Genomic DNA, 20,311 nt, shown 5'->3' on the forward strand with positions numbered 1-20,311 from the left:
AAGGAAGTTAATAAATCAAATCGATAAATTAATATATTTTTGTCAATAAAGTTCGATAACAATTGCAGCAGCGGAAGATGCACAAGAAACAAAAGGACAAAACTGTTAAATAACAATTGCAGCAGCCGAAGGATGGACAGCAAACAAAAGGACAAAATTGAGCATAAAATTACAAAGAAACCAGGACAAGGGCACAATTGGAAGAAGGAACAAAAGCAGAAATGAGCAAAAAGGCAGCAGCAGCCAAAGAGGCTGCGCGGAAGCTGAGAAAGGACCAAAAAGGACGAAATGAGCTGCGAAACCACAGCGAAACCAGGACAATCGACTGTAGATCAGCCTTCGCGGCTTTATCAACATAAGTAGATAAAGAGCGAAGAGCTCTGATGACCTGGAGTTTTTCGTCGTCCTCTCACGTGCCGCACATGTGATTGAGACGTTGTTTTCTTCGCGCATCGCGCGCCTCTTCTCCTCTGTCGGAATCCCATGTGCCTCCTGCTGCGTTGTCTGCCTCTTTTTCCCTCTGTCTTCTCTCTCTCTCTTTCTTTGGGCAATGTTGCTCTGTTGCTTATCCGGCTATTCTGAGCCTTGGTACGAGAGCCTATTGAGCTAACCGATTATCTTCTAACCACGCAGGTATCAGCGAGCCTCGGTCTCTCGCGTTCTCTGGGTTGCGGTGTTCCAGGCATTTGGCTCTCATCCTCTTCCTCTGTTGTGAGTTTTCTTCTTCTTCCTTTTCTTCCTTTCCGGTGAGGTGCAATTTTTCCCATTAGCTTTCTGCGTGAATCTTTAGCCTGGAACTGATGTTTTTGTTCTTTGTTCCCCTTCTCCAGACGATCAAGGACCATCGAACCTCTGTCCCTCGCGTTTCACTGGGTCTCAGTCGTCCAGATCAACTGCGGTGCGTTCGATTTTCCTCCTCCTCCTCCGTTGTAAGTTTCCTTGTTCTTCCTTTACGTTGAGGTGCGGTCTTCTCTGTTAGCTTCCCCTGTATTTTTTTTTTCTTTATTTATTTTTTCAACTGGCTCTTGTTTTGCTCTCGGGAAAGGTTCGATCTTGCCAACCGTTTGGATCACCTCCTCCTCCGCCGTTTGGATCGTGCTTCGTTGTGCCTCTCTCTGCATTTTTTAGCCTAGAGTTGCTATTTTTCCTCGAACCAGAGGCGTCTGTTCTCCGTTACAAGCTCACCGAGAAGGACGCCATCATCGCCGACCTTCAGTCCCTCGATGCCTCCCTTTCCGACGCTTCCGACAAACTCACCCTCGCTGCCCAAGAAAAGGTCCGATTCTTATAACCAACCTGACCACTTGAACCGTTTTATTTCTCCAATTACTACTTATAGCTCTAAGTTTTCTTCTTCTTCTTCTTCAAATGCTTATCTTTAGCCACAATCCCAACAGAAGAAGCAATACCCTCCATGTTAATTCTCTGCCCTAATGCAGCTTTCAAATCTACCCACCACGTGTTTGTAAAAATACCCGAGTGGATCTCTAAATCACTATATGCTGTTTCTAGATATTCTCTTTTTTGGGTTCTCTGAGTTTCAATGGAAGAGTAAAAACTTTGTGAAAATGAGGTTTTTTCTGACATGGGTACTAGGGGTTTTTTGGGCTTTTTCTCCTTTCCTGTTCTTTGCTGCAACTGTTTGTTGCTGTAAGTGTCAGAGGGGTCCTGGTGAATAACGTTTCTGGGGAATAGAGGGAATAAGCATTGCTCGAAAAATGGAGATTTTGAAGGTAGAAACGTTTAGGGATGGGATAATAGCAAGTGTTCCATGGAGTAGCCGAGGTTGTTTGCATGTTCAACCAATACTACTGTTTTCCTGATTAATTTAAGATCAAATATGGTTTAAAACGTGGCGATTGGAGATTGGATTTTTAATTTTCCCAGTGGAGATAAAATCCAATGCTGGCCTGAGCCACAGAAGCATGATACTGGAATGAATTGATGTTGGGTCAGTGCAGCCGGTTCTGTGCCAACCATAGGCGACGTTCTTGATGGGGTGATGAAACTTCCTGATAAGTGATGAAATCCGGTTGTCTTTATAGTCTGGCCTGTATTTCCTTTATTTTTTTGGTAAAAATTTTGTGGGGATTGATTACTTTTACTTGATTTTAGTTTATATAGTTCTTTTCTGTAGCTAAAGTCTGTCATTTTAATTTTAATTTGGTAATATGGAATGTATACTATTATTATTTTTGGGACTGAATTTACTGTTTTCAGATGCTCTTGACTTATAATTTTGATTTTGTTCTTTTATTATGCTCACATTATTACAATTCTATTACTAATACGTGACCTTAATGAAAAAGAATATAAAAAAAATGGTCCAAAGTTTTTTCTTTTTGTTTTTTTGGGTTGAGATAATTCTTAACTTCAAAAAAATGGTGTTAAAATGACTTCAGAATTCTGATAAATTTTGTTTGAAAGAAAAATGGCTATGGTTAGCAATGTGATTAATTACAAGAGGTTAGGAGTTTGTGGGTCGAAACCGAGGTAATTTTGCTATTTACGAACTTAATGGAAGAGAAGATTTTTGTATGACTGCTTATAGAGTTGGTGGATCCATTGAGCTAATAAATCACGCCATTTTTTTTGGGGTTGCAAATGATTACCCAAATTTTATCATTATTTAAAAGAAAAATATAGTTCAAAATAAAAAAAGGTAGAAAATCCTAGGAGCAGGTATTCCCACTTCATATCAAATTAAAATTGGCTTTGATTCTAATCTAGAATGTTGTCAATTAATCTGCTGTTTCGCCTGTGTTATTGGAAAACTCTATGCCTTCGGCGTCCAAAAAAATAGGACTCTTATTATCTTTTAAAGGCTTTTCTGTGTCTCTCTCTCCCTTGTTCGCATCTGCTATTTGATGCTCTGGACTCTTGCACGTCTGTAACGCTTAGGCTGCATTTGTGCTGTTTTGGGGCTTAGCCTTTGATGCAGAGTTTGGTGTTGTAATGTTTAGACGGTTGGCTGCTTTTCTAAAATACATTTTTTCTTGACACTTGATTTTTTTTAAAAAAATTTTTTTCACCACATTCTAGCTGTCGTCTTGCAGTATCTTATTCTTTGTTACAATATCTTTACTTTGCTGTGTAATTTTTTTGATAAGCGCAGGTTTATTATATATTTGGAGATACTCAGACAGCATATATCTATTTAATCTTCTTATTACAATCAAAGTGGATGGTTGCACGATTAGTAATTAGTATGTTACTATATTGAGTGAAAATTTTGAGTTTTTCCATGTATGTTGTTTATCTTATCCTTGAGCTTTCTTCCATACAGGAATTGCTTTGCGTATCATCTACGTGTCTGTGGCTGATGAGGTTGTCAGTTTGATAATTGACTTGTATTGATTCTTTTCTTTCTCGCAGGTCAAAAATTTTGAGATGCTTCAAAGTGCTGCGGGATATATACATCGAATTGGCCGTACTGGAAGAGCGTATAACACTGGTGCATCTGTCTCTCTGGTAATTTTCTAAAGACTAAATTGGAATTACTTTTGTAACTGAATTTATACCCTGACTTCCAGATTGAATTTGGTTGATCTTCATTTTTTTGCAAGCAGAATTGATGAACAGTAGGATTGCTTGAATATTGACTAGAATCTTCGGTAAATTATTGGCTCATATATATCCATGTTGTAGAAGTTCTGTCATCCTTCGTAATCATGGTTTTGGTTTTCAGTTTTTTCTTTGTGTTTATTGCATATTGAAATACGCCTTTTGTTTTTTATTTCAAATATTAGATTGTGCTATAGGTTTTGCCCCTATTTTTTGCTGTTCTTTTTTATATCATATTTCCTAATATATGTTAGCACATGAATAATGTCTCCCCTAATATGATTTAAGTGATTATGGTAATGCATTTAAAATTATTGTGATCATTTTCTTATATGTTTCTTATCGCTCTCTTACTTGATCTTGAGTAGGTGTCCTCTGAGGAGAATGACATGTTTGAAGGTATTAAATCCTTCATCGGTGAAAGTGATAACGTGGACTCCAATTTTATAGCTCCATTTCCATTGCTCACTAAGAATGCTGTGGAGGGCTTGAGATATAGAGTTGAGGTAAATATTGCCTTCCTTTATTGCATAGTAAGTTGTAACTTTTTGAACTTATTATGCGTTAAGCATCTCTTTATGCTTGCTTTGCTTCTGTGGTTCTTAAAAAAATCCTATGGCGTTTGCCTCAAGATATTGAAGCTGTTTTGTGCTGTGTTGCTGTTTTGCTCTGTGCTTTTTAGCCTAGAGTTGCTATGTTGCTATTTATATGTACCGCTTCAGTTAGAGCTTTGCTTCTTGGGATCGGTGTGAGGTTATGTATTATTTTTTTGTTTTGACTCTAAAAATTATATATTAATTGCCTTTTGTAGTTAAGCCACCGCACCTAATTGCCTTATCTGTTGCCAGCATAAATTTTTTTTAAAACCGAATTTGGATACTTACTGTTGCATTATCAACTTTTCAATTCTGTTACACATTTGGGCTATACTTTGTCAGTGTAGCAGGGCGTTAGCCTAAACCTTCAGGTTGCTGATGCTCTTGATGGAAAGGAATTGTTGTGCTATGTTATACGTGCTCCTGATTTTATTAGACCAACTGGAATCAGGTTTACGATTGTTACGGCTTATTGGGTTGGAGAAGCTGCATCTGTGGCCATGTAAAATGTGCATTTCCTGATGTGACATACCTCTTTCCGGTATCATCTCTACCTTAGAAGTTGCCGAATTAGTATTTTCTCTGAAATATATTTTTCCCATGCTTTCCTTCAAATACGTTTTTATTCTCAGGTTTTTACTTCATTATTATTTTTACTTTCTGTGGTGATGATTCATGATTTCAAGCATGAATTCGTCATGATTTACTTGTAATTTATGCACATACAATTCAATAAGGATTTCAAAGGTTATGTGGCTATGAATGACCATTTAGTTGTAGTTTGCCTATTTTGATTATGGAACAGATTGTCCGTGTAATTTATTTACCTTACTTTTACTCAACAGAAAGAACTTGCTCAACTTACTTGTGAAAAAGACATATGGGCACACAATCTGGCGGAATGGAACAGGTGATGATTTTCTGCTCTTTCCTTGCTTGTTCCTTGAAGTTCTGAAGCAGCCTCTGCAAGATTTCTGCAGAAGCATAATATTTTTTGCTTTGTTTTTTTGGATTAACCCTCGTCCTTTGCTTCTCGTGTTTTGTCCTTGTGTTTTGATCGTATGTGACTTCTTTGCACATTTTTTTTACAAGTTTTTTGCTGCAATGGTTCTTGAATTGACTTGCTCGGTGAAAATTTTTGTGTTACATTTTATGTCCCTATGATTTAGTTCTATCCATTTGTGATATTTCTTTATGTCTGTTTTCTTGACCTGATTGCCAGATTCATTTTTCAGTATTATTCGTCTTCATTCCAGTGGGAGCTCGCTGCTCTAAATTAGGCTTTTGCTGGTGGCCTTCTAACCTCAAATCCAACATTGCTTATTCCTCTGATTTTGGTAATTCTTAAAACTCTGTTAAATGTATAAAAATGTAATATTTGTTTCCCTTTTCTGATTTTTTTCTTCTGGGGTTTTAGAGCAATGTGAAGAAAATGAGACTATGAAACTGCCATCATTTAAAGAATGCAGTTTACATGAGCTGAATGTGGCGACTACAGGATTCTCAGTTGAATACATTGTATCAGAATATGGAGATAAAGCTTCCGATGTTTGTCTACAAATGGCAGCTTGAAGATGACGGCTCTTAAATTGCTGTCAAACATTTCAATAAGTTTGCTTGGCTGGATTCTCGGCAATTCCTGGTTGTTATTACTTCTTTTAAGCAAGGCCCAGCTATAGTGTTTCACAAATGTGATATTATCTTATTTATGTACGTGCTTTGATATCAGCCATAGTACTTAGTTAACCATGAGTATGGTGGATGTTATTCAGGTTTAAGATTTGTTGTATGCAATTTGTAAGTTGATAAGTGAGGAAACTTATTGTAGGTTGATATGAATTGAAACATTGTTGTTATACCTTTGTTTAAGGTCAAATGGGATGAAGTATTTTGTTTCTATCAATAATATAGAGTCAGTTTCATTTATTTTCTTACTCACTTTGGCCCTTACTATTTTGCATTTTCCTGCTTATAGCTCTATCAACTCTCCTCTTTAACTTTTCCTTTTTTTTTTTCTAATTTTGGGAATGATCTGAGAGCATAGAAAGATAGTAAAATATAACCGCTAATGATGCTTATAAGTTTTAAGTAGCTACATTATTAGGAAATTAATTGAACTCGTAATTAAATCAAATCATAATGCAACCTAACTTTGAAATAGCAAGGGCAGATGACAACTTAGATGGAGTCTTATAATATTTTGATTCTTTAATGAGAATGACACTTACTATTTTTTATATGATTACATACTTAAATGAAAGTTTACTCTAATTTTGGTTTAATATTATTTTTTGGTTTAGTTGTAACTAATTCCATCAAGAAAAACAAATTTCATTAATTATCCATTTTGAATTAGTACAAATTATTTTGTTAAATTGGGCATCTCCATCCTTTTTCCCACCGTGCGTAGCACGGTTTATGCCTCCTAGTGTAGTTTAATATAAGATAAGATAAGATACAACCAAAAGGTTGAAACAAAAAATATTAGATCAAAAAGTTAAATCGCTATCCAATGTTGACCCATATTTCTCTGCATCGAGGTGGTGGCCGGATAGTAAAGAAAGTAGTTAAATTAAATCCAGTCAAAAACAATCATTTAGAAGGATTTTGATAAATAATTAATACCTTAAAAATTTTATGGGGTACTTACAATGAAGTCAAGAAATTTTTTTTTAAAATTTTTTTTAATACATGATGTAATTTAAGTTGTATTAAAAATTAAAACAATCTTTTCATATATGTGGTTTGAAATACAAATCCACTTATAGAAAAAAAAAATTATAAATAAGTTAGAGTTAAATAAATTAATAAAAAATGATTTAATGACCAGACATACATCTAAGAATATCCTTTTTTTTTTTTGTTAGAATATCATTCGTCATATTAAGAAATAGTTGTTGTATATCTGCAGAATTACTCGTTATTACATTTATAACCATTCATATTTTCATTTTTTACTTTTTAACGTCATTTAATTTTTTATTATCGTTGTAAACTTCACAAGTAGGGTAAACTTCATAAGGGTTGTGTTAGAATAAAATTCTTATGTTTCTTGCATTTCTAATAACAAAAAAGTCAATCCAAAGAGGTACGTGAGATTTTGAAAACCTAAGTGGTGCTAAGTAATATTATAAAAAAATGTCAAGGAAGGTTTTTGAAATCATCCCTTTAGAGACACAAGTTTATTATTTGCAATAAAATTTTCCACGCATTTGGGATTGCAATTCAAAAACCGAAAACAAAGTAGAATAGGAAAACAAATGACAATTCATCAGGATTAAACAGTATATATGAAATTGGTTTTGTGGTGCCTCTAAAATTTTTCTTCAATTCTTTTTTTTTAAAAAAATTTGTTAAAGAAAAAAATGCCTTTTTTAAAATGTTATGTTTACCCTAATTCACCACCAAGCTATTAATACAAAAGAAGGTTCACCCTCTATTTTGAGGAGGGAAATTTTTTTTTTTTTTTTTTGGGTAATGCTTTTCAGTAGCTTCATCTCCGTCAAATTTTAAGATAATAAATCTCAATACTCTAATGCTTGATCGTTTAGAGTGAGAGTTTCAGCTCTTCAATCTTTTCAGATAATTTGTCTCAAATGTTGACAGAAATACACCGCATGCAATTGCATAGGAGATCCGCAACCTTGCTCGCTAGCCCCAAAGTAATCATGGCAGATTTCGGTCTGCCATTCCAAGCCAAAGGCCAAACTGCGAGCAGAACTCAAAACTCCGAGCACCGTCTCGTCATCAATGTTTGCACCAGCGGAACCAAATCATTTGTCAACTGTAATGTCAGCTCAAACGCTCGAACTATTATAGAAATCAGTAGGAAAAGACGGATAAACACTGACTGCAATTATTACAAGAAACTAATCAGACAAAGTTTGTCTCTCAGATTATTTTTACAATTTACAGCGTCTACGACAATCTAAAGCTCTTCTCTCAAATAACCAGGACCAGGATTGAATGGATCGGACTCCAAGTATGCTTCTGGACGAGACGTCCCAGCATCATTCATTCGATTGCTCAGTACATGAAGGATAGCCTTCTTTGCACCGTATTCATCTCGGTTGTTTTCAACATACATTTTCGCCTCAGCTGCCACCTCATTCACAAAATCAAATCGGTTATCCTCAGATAATAGTAGTCTATGGATGTCCATGGTCAGGAGCTTCCCCCCGTCTCTTATCTTCCTGACCTGTTCTTCAAGGAAAGGAACTCTTTCCAATTTGGGTTCCAAAAACTCATCCTTCTTTGTCTGTCAATTACCAAAGGGACAAAAGGGTGGGCACTTGGTGAGGGAATGGCCAAATAAATCATAAATCTACTGAGGCTTCTGGAATACTTTTACAGCAGAATAATGGTTGCTAGAGAATTAGTAAGAATAGCAGAGCACAAAATATCTGGCCCATTATGAAAGTGAAAATTCCTTAAAGGCCCCAAGTAAAATAGAGGTTTGGCATTCCACAATTTATATCTATACCACATATAAAGTTAGAGGAAGGGATTGGGTAAGTATCTTTTGTCACTTTCTAAGCATCCATTTTTATCCTCACAAAAACTAAATTTTACCCTGACCATCCGATAACCAACATAATTTTCACTTTTCGCTGTGACTACCAATAGGCTTAACTGCCAAGGTAACTGCCAATGGGCATAACTACCAAGATAACTATCAATTCAATAAAGAAAATTTCATAAAAATTAGCTTATTCTTAAATTGCAGCCCCATGAGTGTGCCCTTAGCACTAGTTTAGTTAAAAGCAGAGAAATGCCAGAGCAACTATCAAAATTCATATACAAATCACTTTATTCAGATACATTCAATCATGCTTTCCATGTAAACGATATCTGTAGAGCCAACAAAACTTCTATTCTGGGATCGGGTCATGCTAGAGAATTTGCTTTGTCAATGGGTCTCAACTTTAAGCATTTTTCTACAAGAACGCACAATTTTGTCTTCATCCACATCATCAGACATAAACTAAGTTTGCCACATCATCCCAAAATAAAATCCCACATTTGCCACATCAGAGTTGCCCCATAAACTAAGTTTTACTTATGAAATAAAATTTGAAACTGAAAATAAGAAATAAATAAAACCAGATTTGACAATACCAACATCACTGCAAAATTTAAAGAAGCTCCAAAATGCTTCAACATATTGAAATACTAGAAACTTTCTTTCCAGGGAAATGACTGTGATAACAGACTCAGTGATCAACATCCAGCTTAAGAGTGCTCAAGTCTTCCAGCAATAGCACGTCCTCGATAGGAATGTAAGCACCAAATAAGAAGTTGAACCCATATTGTGCTAGTGAATATAGCAGGGGAGGCTTGTTAAAAACTACTAACAACGCATCTTCGAAGCCAGTATCCCGTATACACCGTTGGAAAACGAGACTTTGAACCACAATAAATCCATTAAGTTACATCATGCAATTTAGCAAAGCTCAAACCAAAATCTTAGATTCCACCAGTGATTAAAAAGCACTACCATTCTCCATCTCCTTATTGAAGCCTCTCAGAAAAGTAGCTTTGATTTCACATATTCTCTAACTATAAAGTCTATTTACACGCTCTCTCAGCAATGTGAACTTCTCATTGTTGAAATATTTAAAAGCATGCACCGCATAAACACAACATTGCTCTCCTTTACACTCAGCACAGAGGCTAGCTTTGGATCATTACTTCAATTTTCACTCTATTTTGAAGATTCCAGGAATGACATGCCATCATTTCCATCAATTACATTTTGAACTAGTATAATCTCATTCTGCATCTAAACAGCCCAGTTGTTGTCATGGACTCTCAAGAGGATGGTAGTTTTTACCTTCTAGGTATCATGCAAGTCAGCAAAAGTTATGGTCCTGTAGATGAACTAAATTAAGTTTCAACAATATTGAGTTCCAAATTATCAAGATCCAGCAATAAAGATCATAACATTAAGGAAAACAATTGGCAAAAAGAATCACTGTGAGGTAAGGTTCCAAATTCACACTTATCTACAAGCTCTCAATTTCAACAAATAAAACTATCAAGCATCTGCACTGCTCAGGCTGTCCTTGGTTGAGTATAAGAGCTGGAATGAGAGGTAAACTAAGATATAAAATCCTATTCAAGTTCAGCCACATTTACATGCTTACTACTACTACTACTTATTAGGGGATGCTACTATAATTCCAGAAAAAAAAATTCAATAAATGGAAACAGAAATTGTCGATTACCAATTTTCTTCGCCTCCACACCCGCCTACGCCCAGGACCATCACTTTTCGAGCTGGAAATCCGCTGTTTTCCAATAATTCATTAAGTAAATCGACAAAAGTTTTTTCGGATTCGCGTACAAAGTCGAATACCAAAATCATAAGAATCGTACCTGGGACCTAATTTCGAGGTTCCAACGGCATGGATTAACTTGAGCTTGGAGATCAATTCTCTGCAGCAAAGTGAAATTTAAAGTCAAGACGAACGAATTTCGAGAAAAACTATGAAAATGGCAAATTAGAGTAGCATTTGATATGCTGGCACTACTGGTAGTTTACAGGGGGTGGATACTGGCGCAGCGATGAAGAAAGACGATAAGGCAGCCATTGCCATTTATTCTCCTTCTTCCTCTTCTTCTTCTTTACCATCTTTCTGCTGCTATTCGCCACCCTTTTGTACGCGTGGCAATAGTTTGCAAAATACCACTATATGTCTCTGAAAATACAAAACTGCCACTTGGGCTTTATGAACTCGGACTGTTTGCGTTTATGTGGGCTAACAAATGATATTGGGCTCAACCTGCCTACCAGCCCAAGCATCATTGTCCAATATCGTCGGCAGCTAAAACTAAAAGTAAAAGGCAGGAGGGGAATAGGGGATTATTTCCATCCAGTTCCATAATATTCTATTCTATTCTACTCTACAGGAGACAGCCGGCGCGGTGGCTCGCAGAATTGCAGATAAAGAATGGCAGCAGCTGCTGCAGCTTCTCTGCTCCCTTCTTCCTCAACTTCTTCTCTTATAACTCCCACTAATAATCTGTGCAAGTACGCATTAAACTTTTCTCTCGTCCTTCTTCTAATTTTTTTTAGCGCATTTAGTTGTGCACTTAAGGTAACTACACAAGGATAAGGATGATATGTGAATCCTGAACTCTGGTAAGCTGTTAAGTTTATTTCCTTCTTCTTCTTCTACAGTCTAACTCTTATATCTCTATCAGCTTAATTATCGTCTACCAAGTACAGCTTCTTAAGCTTGTGGGTTCAAAGGGTGGGAATGATTTATATGTCATATTCTCTAATAACGTAGCTTGTCTCTCACCATTTAATACCTGTTGTTGAACTAATCCAGAAATTTCAACTCTCCCTTTGCGGCATCACTGTGAAGCAACCTTTTTTTTAAATTTTTTTTTCCTTTAAAAAGTTTGATGTTCTAGTTTCATTGGTGTGGGATTGTCGATTTACCCTCCTCCCCAAATCACTCCCTTTGTGCGTGCAATGTGTGTTTTTTTTTTGGTGCTCTCTTTTTGTTTCAGCTAATTAACCCATATTAATCCTTCGTTCTGGTTTTTATAATTTTTTTAATCGCTTCGGATTGTACCCCAGTATTTGTCCATTTTGCGTTTATTTTCCTTTCCTTTGATCTTTCAGGATGCATTCTGCCGCCTGGCTGGACTCCCGTTTATATCAGCTGCTGAAGGGCTTCATTACTTCTGCAGTTTACTGTCTTCCATGTAAAAAATGTAATGTTAAGCTCTACATGGTCAGTACTCCTGGAGCGCCATTCAGTCGTCATTGTAGGCGACTTGCCACAAATGGCACAGTAGAAGTGGATGGAACAAATCAAGAAGATCGATTGATCACCTCTGGTGATCATAGTCCAACCAATTTGGAGAGGTACTAAAACCACAATTGCATCAAGAACTAAATTCCTACAGAAGCTTGAGTTTTATTCGTTGTTGGTGCTTGTGTAGAAGTGCCAATGTATATCAGCTAAAAAGCTTTACTTGAAGTGATTAAAAAATTCATAGATTTTTGCTTATTTTTCTGCTAATGTGTCTGACTCAATTAAGCAGCTTCCTTGTATCAAAGCTTTAAGGATAGCATCCTGTAATAGCCGGCTTTCCTTCATTGACACACTAGCGGAGCAATGCTCAGAACAGATCTGTGATTAAGCTAAAACAAATCAGTTTCTGAAATTCCATCTGTTTTTCAGCGTCTTGAACTGAACTATGCAAATAGTGTCTGATAACCTTCCTGGGCATGTCCTGGACTTGTGACCAAATTGAAATGTGGAGACATCTTAAACTGCTGTTTCAGTTGAAGTAGGTCAAAATCTTTTAGGAAAGTGGTCCTGCACACCATGTCAGTCATATTATGCTATATGCCTCATTGTGAGTGGGGAAAAGTTGAGTGATACCTCTCCCTCTCGCTTGGCAGTATATACAACCTTGAAAGACAGCTGGATGGTTTATTCGACGAAGTCAAAACTTTGATAAGATTGGGAAAGGAAAATGATGCCTTTGACCTACTTCAAGCAAATTATGTTGCTGTGAAACAACAGATGGATACTGGTGCTAGAGGCATAGAAGAAGCTGCTATTCTCGATGTAATTGCATTGGGATACATGGCTCTAAGTGAAACAAGGATGGTTGCATCTGTGTTAGCTGTGGTGAGACAAATTTGTTAGGAAATAGATATCTCATTCTCTGATTTGGTTAATCTCTAATTGAGCGTAGATATGTTTCATTTCGAATTTCTGAATGATTATATTTTGATGATTATGCTTAGTTTTTAGTCCTTCAAGTAGTCACATTTTCTTCTGGGGAGCATCTGGTACTTTATCCTAAATTATCTTGCATATTCCTATACTAATTATGTAAGTTTTCCTGCTACCAGGTAAAGCAAGTTGTTGAGGAATTAAAAGATGATGAGCCTCTTCTGGATTCGATACTTTTACACATGGGAAACATGTATGAGAAGGTGAAAAAGTTTGAAATGGCCCTTTATCAGTACAGGAGGGCCCTTAGAATTATGGAACAGAAATATGGTAAGTTTGTTCTTTTGTATGCTGCATTCTGACAGGTGATGGTGAGATAGTTACAGCAGGAGTGACTAATTGATGCCTATCCTTAGATGCTACTATATTTGCAGCCTCGCCTTAATTTTCTCGACAGTTCCACTGAAGTTTTGCTTTTTACTTGTCTGGTTATTAGGAACAATAAGTGGAAGGCGCATCTGTTGTTTCATAGGGACATAGACTTTTACATTCTAGTTTGGTCACCTGCCATGGTAGCTTTGCCTCCACTTCTCTGTAACCATTGATATTTTATGAAAATTTTCTTTTTGCAGGAAATAGTAGTACTTTCCTTGTCACTCCAATGTTAGGCATTGCAAAAGTTCTGGGTTCTACTGGAAGAGCCACGGAGTCAATAGAGACATATCACCTGGTGATTAAGATATTGGAATCTGGAAGGGGCGTTGTATGTGAGGAATTGCTGTTGCCTTTGACTTCACTGGGCAATCTTTTATTAAAGGAAGGAAGGTCATCTGAAGCCGAAAATGTTTTCAAGAGGTTACATATCTCCAGCTAATATGTTTTAATTGCATGAGGTTTTGGTTTTGATTATTCAAGCTCTCTTGGCTTTTTCTGTCATTGTGCAGAATTTTAGACCAGTATATAAAGTTATATGGAGAAAAAGATGGAAGAGTAGGAATGGCTATGTGTTCCCTAGCACATGTAAAATGTGCAACAGGTAAGCTTTTACAGATTTCTCTATACAACAAAATACTCAGATATCTCGATTTTATGTCCATTGTGCGCCTCCTCTCTTACCATTTAAGATCACAGTTGCATCCAATTTTTATCTATTAAGAAGTGTTACCTTGTCATGGATGGAGGAGAAGACTGACTGAAAAATGAAAGAGGGAGGGAGGGAGGGATCATGCTCTAAACGAACCTAATACATATGTAGATGATGAATTTACCACTTGTGTATTATGTCTGGAGTAATTAGGTATCACTGGTACTGGTTCACCATATGAAATTGTGACAAATTGAAATAGTTTGCTGCATCTAGTATAGTCAACACACTGCTCTTCTGTATGTTATTTCTTGTTAGTGTAGCGGTAGATGACATTGCTTAGATGTATGTGGGGATTCCTTGAATCTATTAGGTATCCATATTTGAATTGTCAGATTATGAAGTGATGGAGAAGATGACAGTGAAATTTTTTTGTACTTCCTAAACATTTTGGATTCAATCATACTCATTACAGGTGATGTACATGAAGCCATCGATCTATATAAGGACGCTTTTCAAGTTCTGAAGCATTCAAAGTCCATAGCATTAGATGATGAGCTGATGGAGAAGATGAGAATAGACGTGGCAGAATTACTTCATGCAGTCGGAAGGTAAATAATTAGCTAATTATATGCAACTTTCTTTGTTAACTAACTAACTTTGTGTTAGATTATCAATGTCTTTTGATGAATATCATGTTTGATGGGTCATCTTTTAATTATAAGTACTCAAGTTGTTATTCACTTCAGATTGTTCTACTTTACATCTGGGGTGATATACTGAGTTTAATAGGCTAAACCCTGTGGAAGAAAGCTTTTCTATTAAATTTATGACTTTCAAATTGGTTTTGACTGTCTATCATTGAAATGCGTCATTGCATTTTCAGAGGAGAAGAAGGCAGGGTCCTTCTGGAGGAGTGCTTGTTGATCACTGAGAAATATCAAGGGAAAGACCATCCGAGCTGTGTCATCCATCTAATGAACCTTGCTGCCTCCTATTCACAGTTCAAAAATTTTGCTGAGGCTGAACGCTTGCTTAGAAAAAGTCTGCAGATTATGATGAAGACAGTACCTCCAGATGATCAGTCCATCACCTTTCCGATGTTGCATCTGGCAGTTGTACTTTATAATCTGAATCAAGATGAAGAAGCTGAAAAATTTGCCTTGAACGCTTTACATATCCGTGAAAAAGCATTTGGAGAAGAATCCCTACCAGTTGGTGAGCTTTGCCTACCCATTTTAGGCTGAAGTATGTTGTATATACTTTTGTAGGTACTTCATTCCTGTAGAGATTGTAGTAGCAACCTTCTTTTGTGCTTGACCAGCTTATATCCTAGAAGGATTTGGAGCATATAGTTCTTGATTGGCTCCTAGTTTTTTCCCACCACAGACTGACAATAAAATCTCCATTTCTGCTCTTTGCATTGATTAACCACCTTCTTTGACCTTTTTTTTACCTGCATTGCAGGGGAGGCTCTTGACTGTGTGGTCTCCATTCAAACCCGATTGGGGAGGGATGATAAAGAAATACTCAAGCGGCTACAAAGGGTCTTGAAAATTCAAGAGTTAGCTCTTGGCCATGATAGTAAAGAGGTTGTGGAGACATTGAAAAAAGTAATATATTATTTGGACAAATTGGAAATGAGATCTGAGAAGTTGCCTCTGCAGAGAAGATTGTCTAGACTGAGACAGAAATTGAAAGAAATGGTTTAGTGGTAACATGTGTTTATCTTTGGTCAAATTTCCTACTTTCCCTGCCTACTTCCCTCCACTGGAGGTTGGGAAGCTGCTCATATATGGCATTTCCACTGAAGAGAATGAATCAAGGTACCAAATTTTAGAAAATCAACTTTGTGCTCATTTTGATTGTTGCACAATTTTTTTTATTTCAAACTACTTTTGTTTGGATAACTATTCCCCATTTTTTGGAGGACACATGAATGTATTCATTACAGACTCTGTTTGACTCGCCATCAGTTAGTAACAGACGGCTTAATACACAGACACGCACACACATTCATGTATATTCTTTTCTTGTTCATAAAGTTCTATGGCTTCCTCTTTTCTGAAATGTCCTGTAACAGAGGGATTTAGTGGATTTGCTCATCCTTCTGCTTTCCAAATTAAGCCAATGTGCGGATATGATGGGTGATTGTAAAGTATCCAAATTAGGCATCGACGAGTATTTGCACGAAGCAAAGAAACAACACAACAGAACGTTTCAAGCGTTTCTTGTTTTTCATTTAATCATACTTGATTGCTTTCTAAGCATGCCACTTCATTTACTTGGCTTTTGTGTTGCATTATACCTGTTACAGGAAGTGGACAAAAATAGGAGCAGGACATTTAGGGTGGCAATTGCGATCTAGAAGCATGGAACACTACGACACACGACTGAGTCTCATTGGTGGTAAGCGAGCGGCATTGGTTGACTTTGCTCTTAGCAGTGCCATTGCTACAGCCCACATGGATGAGAATTGTCTAGTGGTGTTTTGGAGTTCAACATGGATGAGAATTGAACTCGAGTAATTCTGCATCGATATTGTTACTGCTAATAGGCTCTGATCCACAGGATTCTCCTCAATGGGATCCATCCTTTGCGTCCTGCTGGTTCGCCTGGCACACGATGGCTGGTTCGAGTACTTTTCACCGCGTCATCCACAGCAGGTCCGTATAAAATCTAATGATCTGATTGGTAGTAAATTGAGTAGGTTTCCGGAAATGGTATGTCAGGTTTGTTTCCTTTTAAAAAAGTGTCATCTGTAGCAGCTGCTCCGTGTAGAAATTTGGTTGATCTTAATTATAGGGAGAGATTGAAGCGGGTAACTAGTTGGTAGAATGAGCTCTTAATTTAATATTTTAGGGTAATTCGAGTTAAAAAGATTGTTGGGTTGGCTTGTACTTCTGCAGCTCCCTTGTGTTGAAACTGAATGGGCCAATGTTCAAAAGTCAAAGTTTGCATTTTAGACCGACCGAGGTCGTTGGTCTTCAAAAATGCATGCATAGGTGCCGGCCACGCGGGGACTTCTTGACCAATTCATTTGTTATCTGCTAGCATGTCATTCTCTGTAGCTCTTAAATTGTCCTTTTTGCTAACAAATAAATTTTTTTCTCTTTTTTTTTTTTTTTGGGTCACGTACTCAATTGTGAGCAACAATTTACTGGATTTAGATTTTAAGGGGATTAAAAAAAAAGAAGTCTGTGTAAGTGTATTTTTTTTTTTCCAGAGACGATAACAGTTGTATAACCTAATCTATTCTACACTAAGAGGGAGGGGAAGGGACGGATCTAAGGAGGTTCAGGAAATCACGACAATTGTATAACCTAATTTCTGTAAGTGTAACCAAATGGATTTGGGTAAACAGTACACATGTCTGTCTCTCTGGATTTCTGTAGTTGTCAACATTCGCTGCCAAATGGCAGTATTTTAGAGGCGCGCAGTCATTCCGTTAATAATCATAAATGAACGAACGCGCACGCACAGGAAAAAAAAAAATTTCAGCATTTCATCCTTCGACATCATATCATATATAATATAATATATGTGATAAATAATGGCCCAGTCATCATCGTCCCCGTTCGCATCTCGATTCCCACCCATTTTTTCTCAACGTTTTACACGAGCCAGTTTCCATATCCCATTTACCCACCGTGGTTTTCTGTTAGTGGGGTACATGTTTTTTCATTGGTAACTTGTTGCTACTAATGTAAACATCCAATCAAGAAGTTGAATATAATCTGGGCGACATGGTAGCGTGAAGTATGTGAATTCGGGCTTGAACTCTCCTCCGTGGCCGGCCCCGGCAATCACGCTGCTCAAACAAATCCCTTTACCCGAATCATAGTCGTCTAGTGTAGTCATTAACAACTAGAGAGAATTACCGGTGTGGTAATGACTCCTCGTTCATTTGGCCATCCTTCATTTAGTGGGTACTCACTCGTGTTGAATGCTTGCTTAAATGGTCTAACTTTATTTCATTGGAAGTGTCATATAATTTATTTTGAGATATTCTAAAACGTTCATTATATTGAGAAAATTAAATATTTTTTAGTCTCTCATTTTGATATAGCCCCTCTCTTCATCACGTGCATGTGTGTTCCCATTGACATTCAAATTTTGAATTTGTTGGGGGTAACATTGAAAAGAAAAATACAAGCATCATAATCAAATCACTATTTTTAACAGTTGAATTTTTGAAACATAACAAAATAATTGGGATGCAAGGAGTATTTAGTTTTTCTTTTTTTGTCTTAACGGCACATTTAGTTTAGTCTGATCTGATTTACTCTTATTCTTACTGAGGGAGAACCTACTCTAGAGGAGTGATCCAACTAAGTCGAGAGAACCTAACGAGAACTAAATTGCCATCAGACCAGATGAAAGGGGACCTGATGGAGACTGAACCACTATCAGACCAGATGAGTGCTTATTCTAAAGGTGTGATTCAACTGAGTCGAGGGAATTTGACAAGGATTAAATTACCATCAAATCAGATGGGAGGGAACCTGACGGGGATTGAACCATCATCAGATTAAATGGGTGCATCACGCTTTCGTATAGATTTAGAACAATTCTCGTAGGGAAAATTGCCAATTTCATCCCTAAACTTTTTTTCGTGTCAATTTAGTCCATGTATATTTTTTTTAGCCAATTTGATCCTTATACTTATTTAACGGTTCCAATTGAGGAACTTCGCGGCGGCGCCACCGTATAAATTCAATCAAATCACTAATTGAACAATTAAGCAAGGGTATTTTAGGTAGTTCATTGTTGGAACAGTAACAAAAGAAGTAAAATCCGGCAAAAGGACCCAATTAGCTTTTTATAATTGCAATAATCCGGCAAAAGACCCAATTCTATTCTAAACTTAGAATTGGGTGCTGAGATTTATGTCGGCAAGATTCCAATCGAGTTTTGAGAATATTGAGTCTTTATTGAAGAAGCTCCACTGGATTTCGGTTTCCTCTGCTATTCGGCTACTGATTATCACCACTCGAAAATCCCTTTCCACTACAAACCAGCAGAGTTTTTCCCTTCTTTTCCCAACTGTTTCGATACGTTTGAGGACCAACAGAGTTGAGTGTTTTGGGGACTGATTTTTATCACTTTTTTTGTTCTTCAGAGCGCCTTATACCTGATATACACCCCTTTTTCTTTTATTTTTTTGGAAGAATTTAAATTATCTTGGGTAGCTGATTTTTGTTTAATTATGTTGCGGGGATACAAGCACATTCTTGAGGATTTTCTGGGTATTGAAGGAGGTGCCGATGGTGGTGCTGGAATTGGAGGAGGTGCAGGTAGTGGTGGTGCTGCTGGAGGCGGCGTTGGAGGTGCTGATGGAGGAGCTGGAGTTGGAGGAGGTGCAGGTGGTGGTGGTGCCGCTAGAGGTGGCGCTAGAGGAGGTATAGGTGGTGGTGCTGGGGCTGGAGCTAGTGTTGGAGGAGCAGGTGGTGGTGGTGGAGTTGGAGGCAGTGCAGGTGGTGGTGGTGGTGGTGCTGGATGTGGCATTGGAGGAGGTGCAGGGGGTGGAGCTGGTGAAGGAGTAGGTGGTGGGGCTGGTAGAGATTGATAGTGGAGTTGGGGGTGGAGCAGGCGGGGAAGTAGGAAGGGTCGTTGGAGGCATTAGTGGGGTGCCGGAGGTGGAGCAGGTGGAGGTGTAGGAGGAGGAGCCCGAGGAGGCGTTGGCAGAGGTGCTGGAGGTGGGGCCGGTGGCGGAAAAAGGGATGGAGCAGATGGTGGCTTTGGGAAAGGTGGAGGTATAGGAGGTGGTGCAGGTGGTGGTTTTGGGGCTGGAGGAGGTTTTGGTGGAGGGCATGGGGGATTTGGTAAGGGTGGAGGAGTTGGCGCGGGCGGTGGATTCGGAAGCCGGACTAGTCCTAGAATTGGACGTCGCAAATTGTGTTCTCACTGACGCAGTTGAAAAGAAACAAAGCAAAACTGGGCAATTTTTAAGCAATGGGAGAGGAGTTCGGACAGCCTTTGGAGACTTTGTTAGTCAAGAATCCAAGGTTTAGAATTGGATCCTTCAAGGATTTTACTTCTTTTGTTATTGTCCCAGTGAACTACCCAAAATACCCTTACTTAATTGTTCAATTAGTGATTTGATTGAATTTATACGGTGGCGCCGCCGCGGAGTTCCTCAATTGGAACCGTTAAATAAGTATAAGGATCAAATTGGCTAAAAAAAATATACATGGACTAAATTGACACAGAAAAAAAGCTTAGGAACGAAATTAGCCATTTTTCCAATTCTCGTGTAAAGATGAAGGCAAAGAGTATTTAGTATAGATTAATTGACTTTTCTCTTTCTTTTTACCCCGAACCTCGGAGCATACTCCATAGAAAAAGGGTACAGAATAGAG

General features: G+C 37.7%; 4 protein-coding genes across 8 annotated transcripts; 3 read left to right on the top strand and 1 right to left on the bottom strand.

The window, feature by feature from the left end:
* The first annotated feature begins 1,162 nt into the window (after positions 1-1,162).
* Positions 1,163-6,086, top strand: LOC140027048 (DEAD-box ATP-dependent RNA helicase 16-like). Its single transcript, XM_072073273.1, has 7 exons — positions 1,163-1,276; positions 3,376-3,471; positions 3,933-4,070; positions 4,612-4,701; positions 5,006-5,070; positions 5,396-5,497; positions 5,578-6,086. The coding sequence occupies exons 2-6, from the start codon at positions 3,391-3,393 to the stop codon at positions 5,433-5,435; spliced, it is 414 nt and encodes a 137-aa protein (XP_071929374.1). The 5' UTR covers positions 1,163-1,276; positions 3,376-3,390; the 3' UTR covers positions 5,436-5,497; positions 5,578-6,086.
* Positions 6,087-7,952: 1,866 nt separating this feature from the next.
* Positions 7,953-10,844, bottom strand: LOC113724867 (protein PLASTID TRANSCRIPTIONALLY ACTIVE 7-like). Of its 3 annotated transcripts, none has more exons than XM_072073278.1 (4): positions 10,705-10,844; positions 10,539-10,598; positions 10,388-10,450; positions 7,953-8,418 (listed from the first exon to the last, which is right to left on the bottom strand). In XM_072073278.1, exons 1-4 carry the CDS (start codon positions 10,792-10,794, stop codon positions 8,089-8,091), a joined length of 543 nt encoding a protein of 180 aa, XP_071929379.1. In that variant the 5' UTR covers positions 10,795-10,844; the 3' UTR covers positions 7,953-8,088. The 3 variants fall into 3 exon arrangements, with proteins under 3 accessions (XP_071929379.1, XP_071929380.1, XP_071929381.1); XM_072073279.1 differs by having other exon boundaries at positions 10,694-10,837; XM_072073280.1 differs by lacking the exon at positions 10,388-10,450 and having other exon boundaries at positions 10,694-10,837.
* Positions 10,845-11,010: 166 nt separating this feature from the next.
* On the top strand, positions 11,011-17,019 carry LOC113724866 (uncharacterized). Of its 3 annotated transcripts, none has more exons than XR_003457210.2 (10): positions 11,011-11,193; positions 11,797-12,042; positions 12,586-12,817; positions 13,045-13,195; positions 13,498-13,720; positions 13,810-13,901; positions 14,425-14,560; positions 14,836-15,167; positions 15,417-15,775; positions 16,267-17,019. XR_003457210.2 is itself a non-coding variant. In XM_072073274.1 (9 exons), exons 1-9 carry the CDS (start codon positions 11,114-11,116, stop codon positions 15,659-15,661), a joined length of 1,737 nt encoding a protein of 578 aa, XP_071929375.1. In that variant the 5' UTR covers positions 11,011-11,113; the 3' UTR covers positions 15,662-17,019. The 3 variants fall into 3 exon arrangements, 1 of the variants encoding a protein (XP_071929375.1); XR_003457209.2 differs by having other exon boundaries at positions 11,029-11,304; XM_072073274.1 differs by having other exon boundaries at positions 15,417-17,019.
* Positions 16,498-20,063, top strand: LOC113728261 (uncharacterized). The gene is made up of 2 exons (XM_072073281.1): positions 16,498-16,615; positions 19,177-20,063. Exons 1-2 carry the CDS (start codon positions 16,532-16,534, stop codon positions 19,516-19,518), a joined length of 426 nt encoding a protein of 141 aa, XP_071929382.1. The 5' UTR covers positions 16,498-16,531; the 3' UTR covers positions 19,519-20,063.
* The last annotated feature ends 248 nt before the right edge of the window (positions 20,064-20,311 follow it).

The sequence above is a fragment of the Coffea arabica genome, chromosome 2c (assembly GCF_036785885.1).
Source record: "Coffea arabica cultivar ET-39 chromosome 2c, Coffea Arabica ET-39 HiFi, whole genome shotgun sequence".
In the NCBI taxonomy this organism is placed as follows: Eukaryota; Viridiplantae; Streptophyta; class Magnoliopsida; order Gentianales; family Rubiaceae; genus Coffea; species Coffea arabica.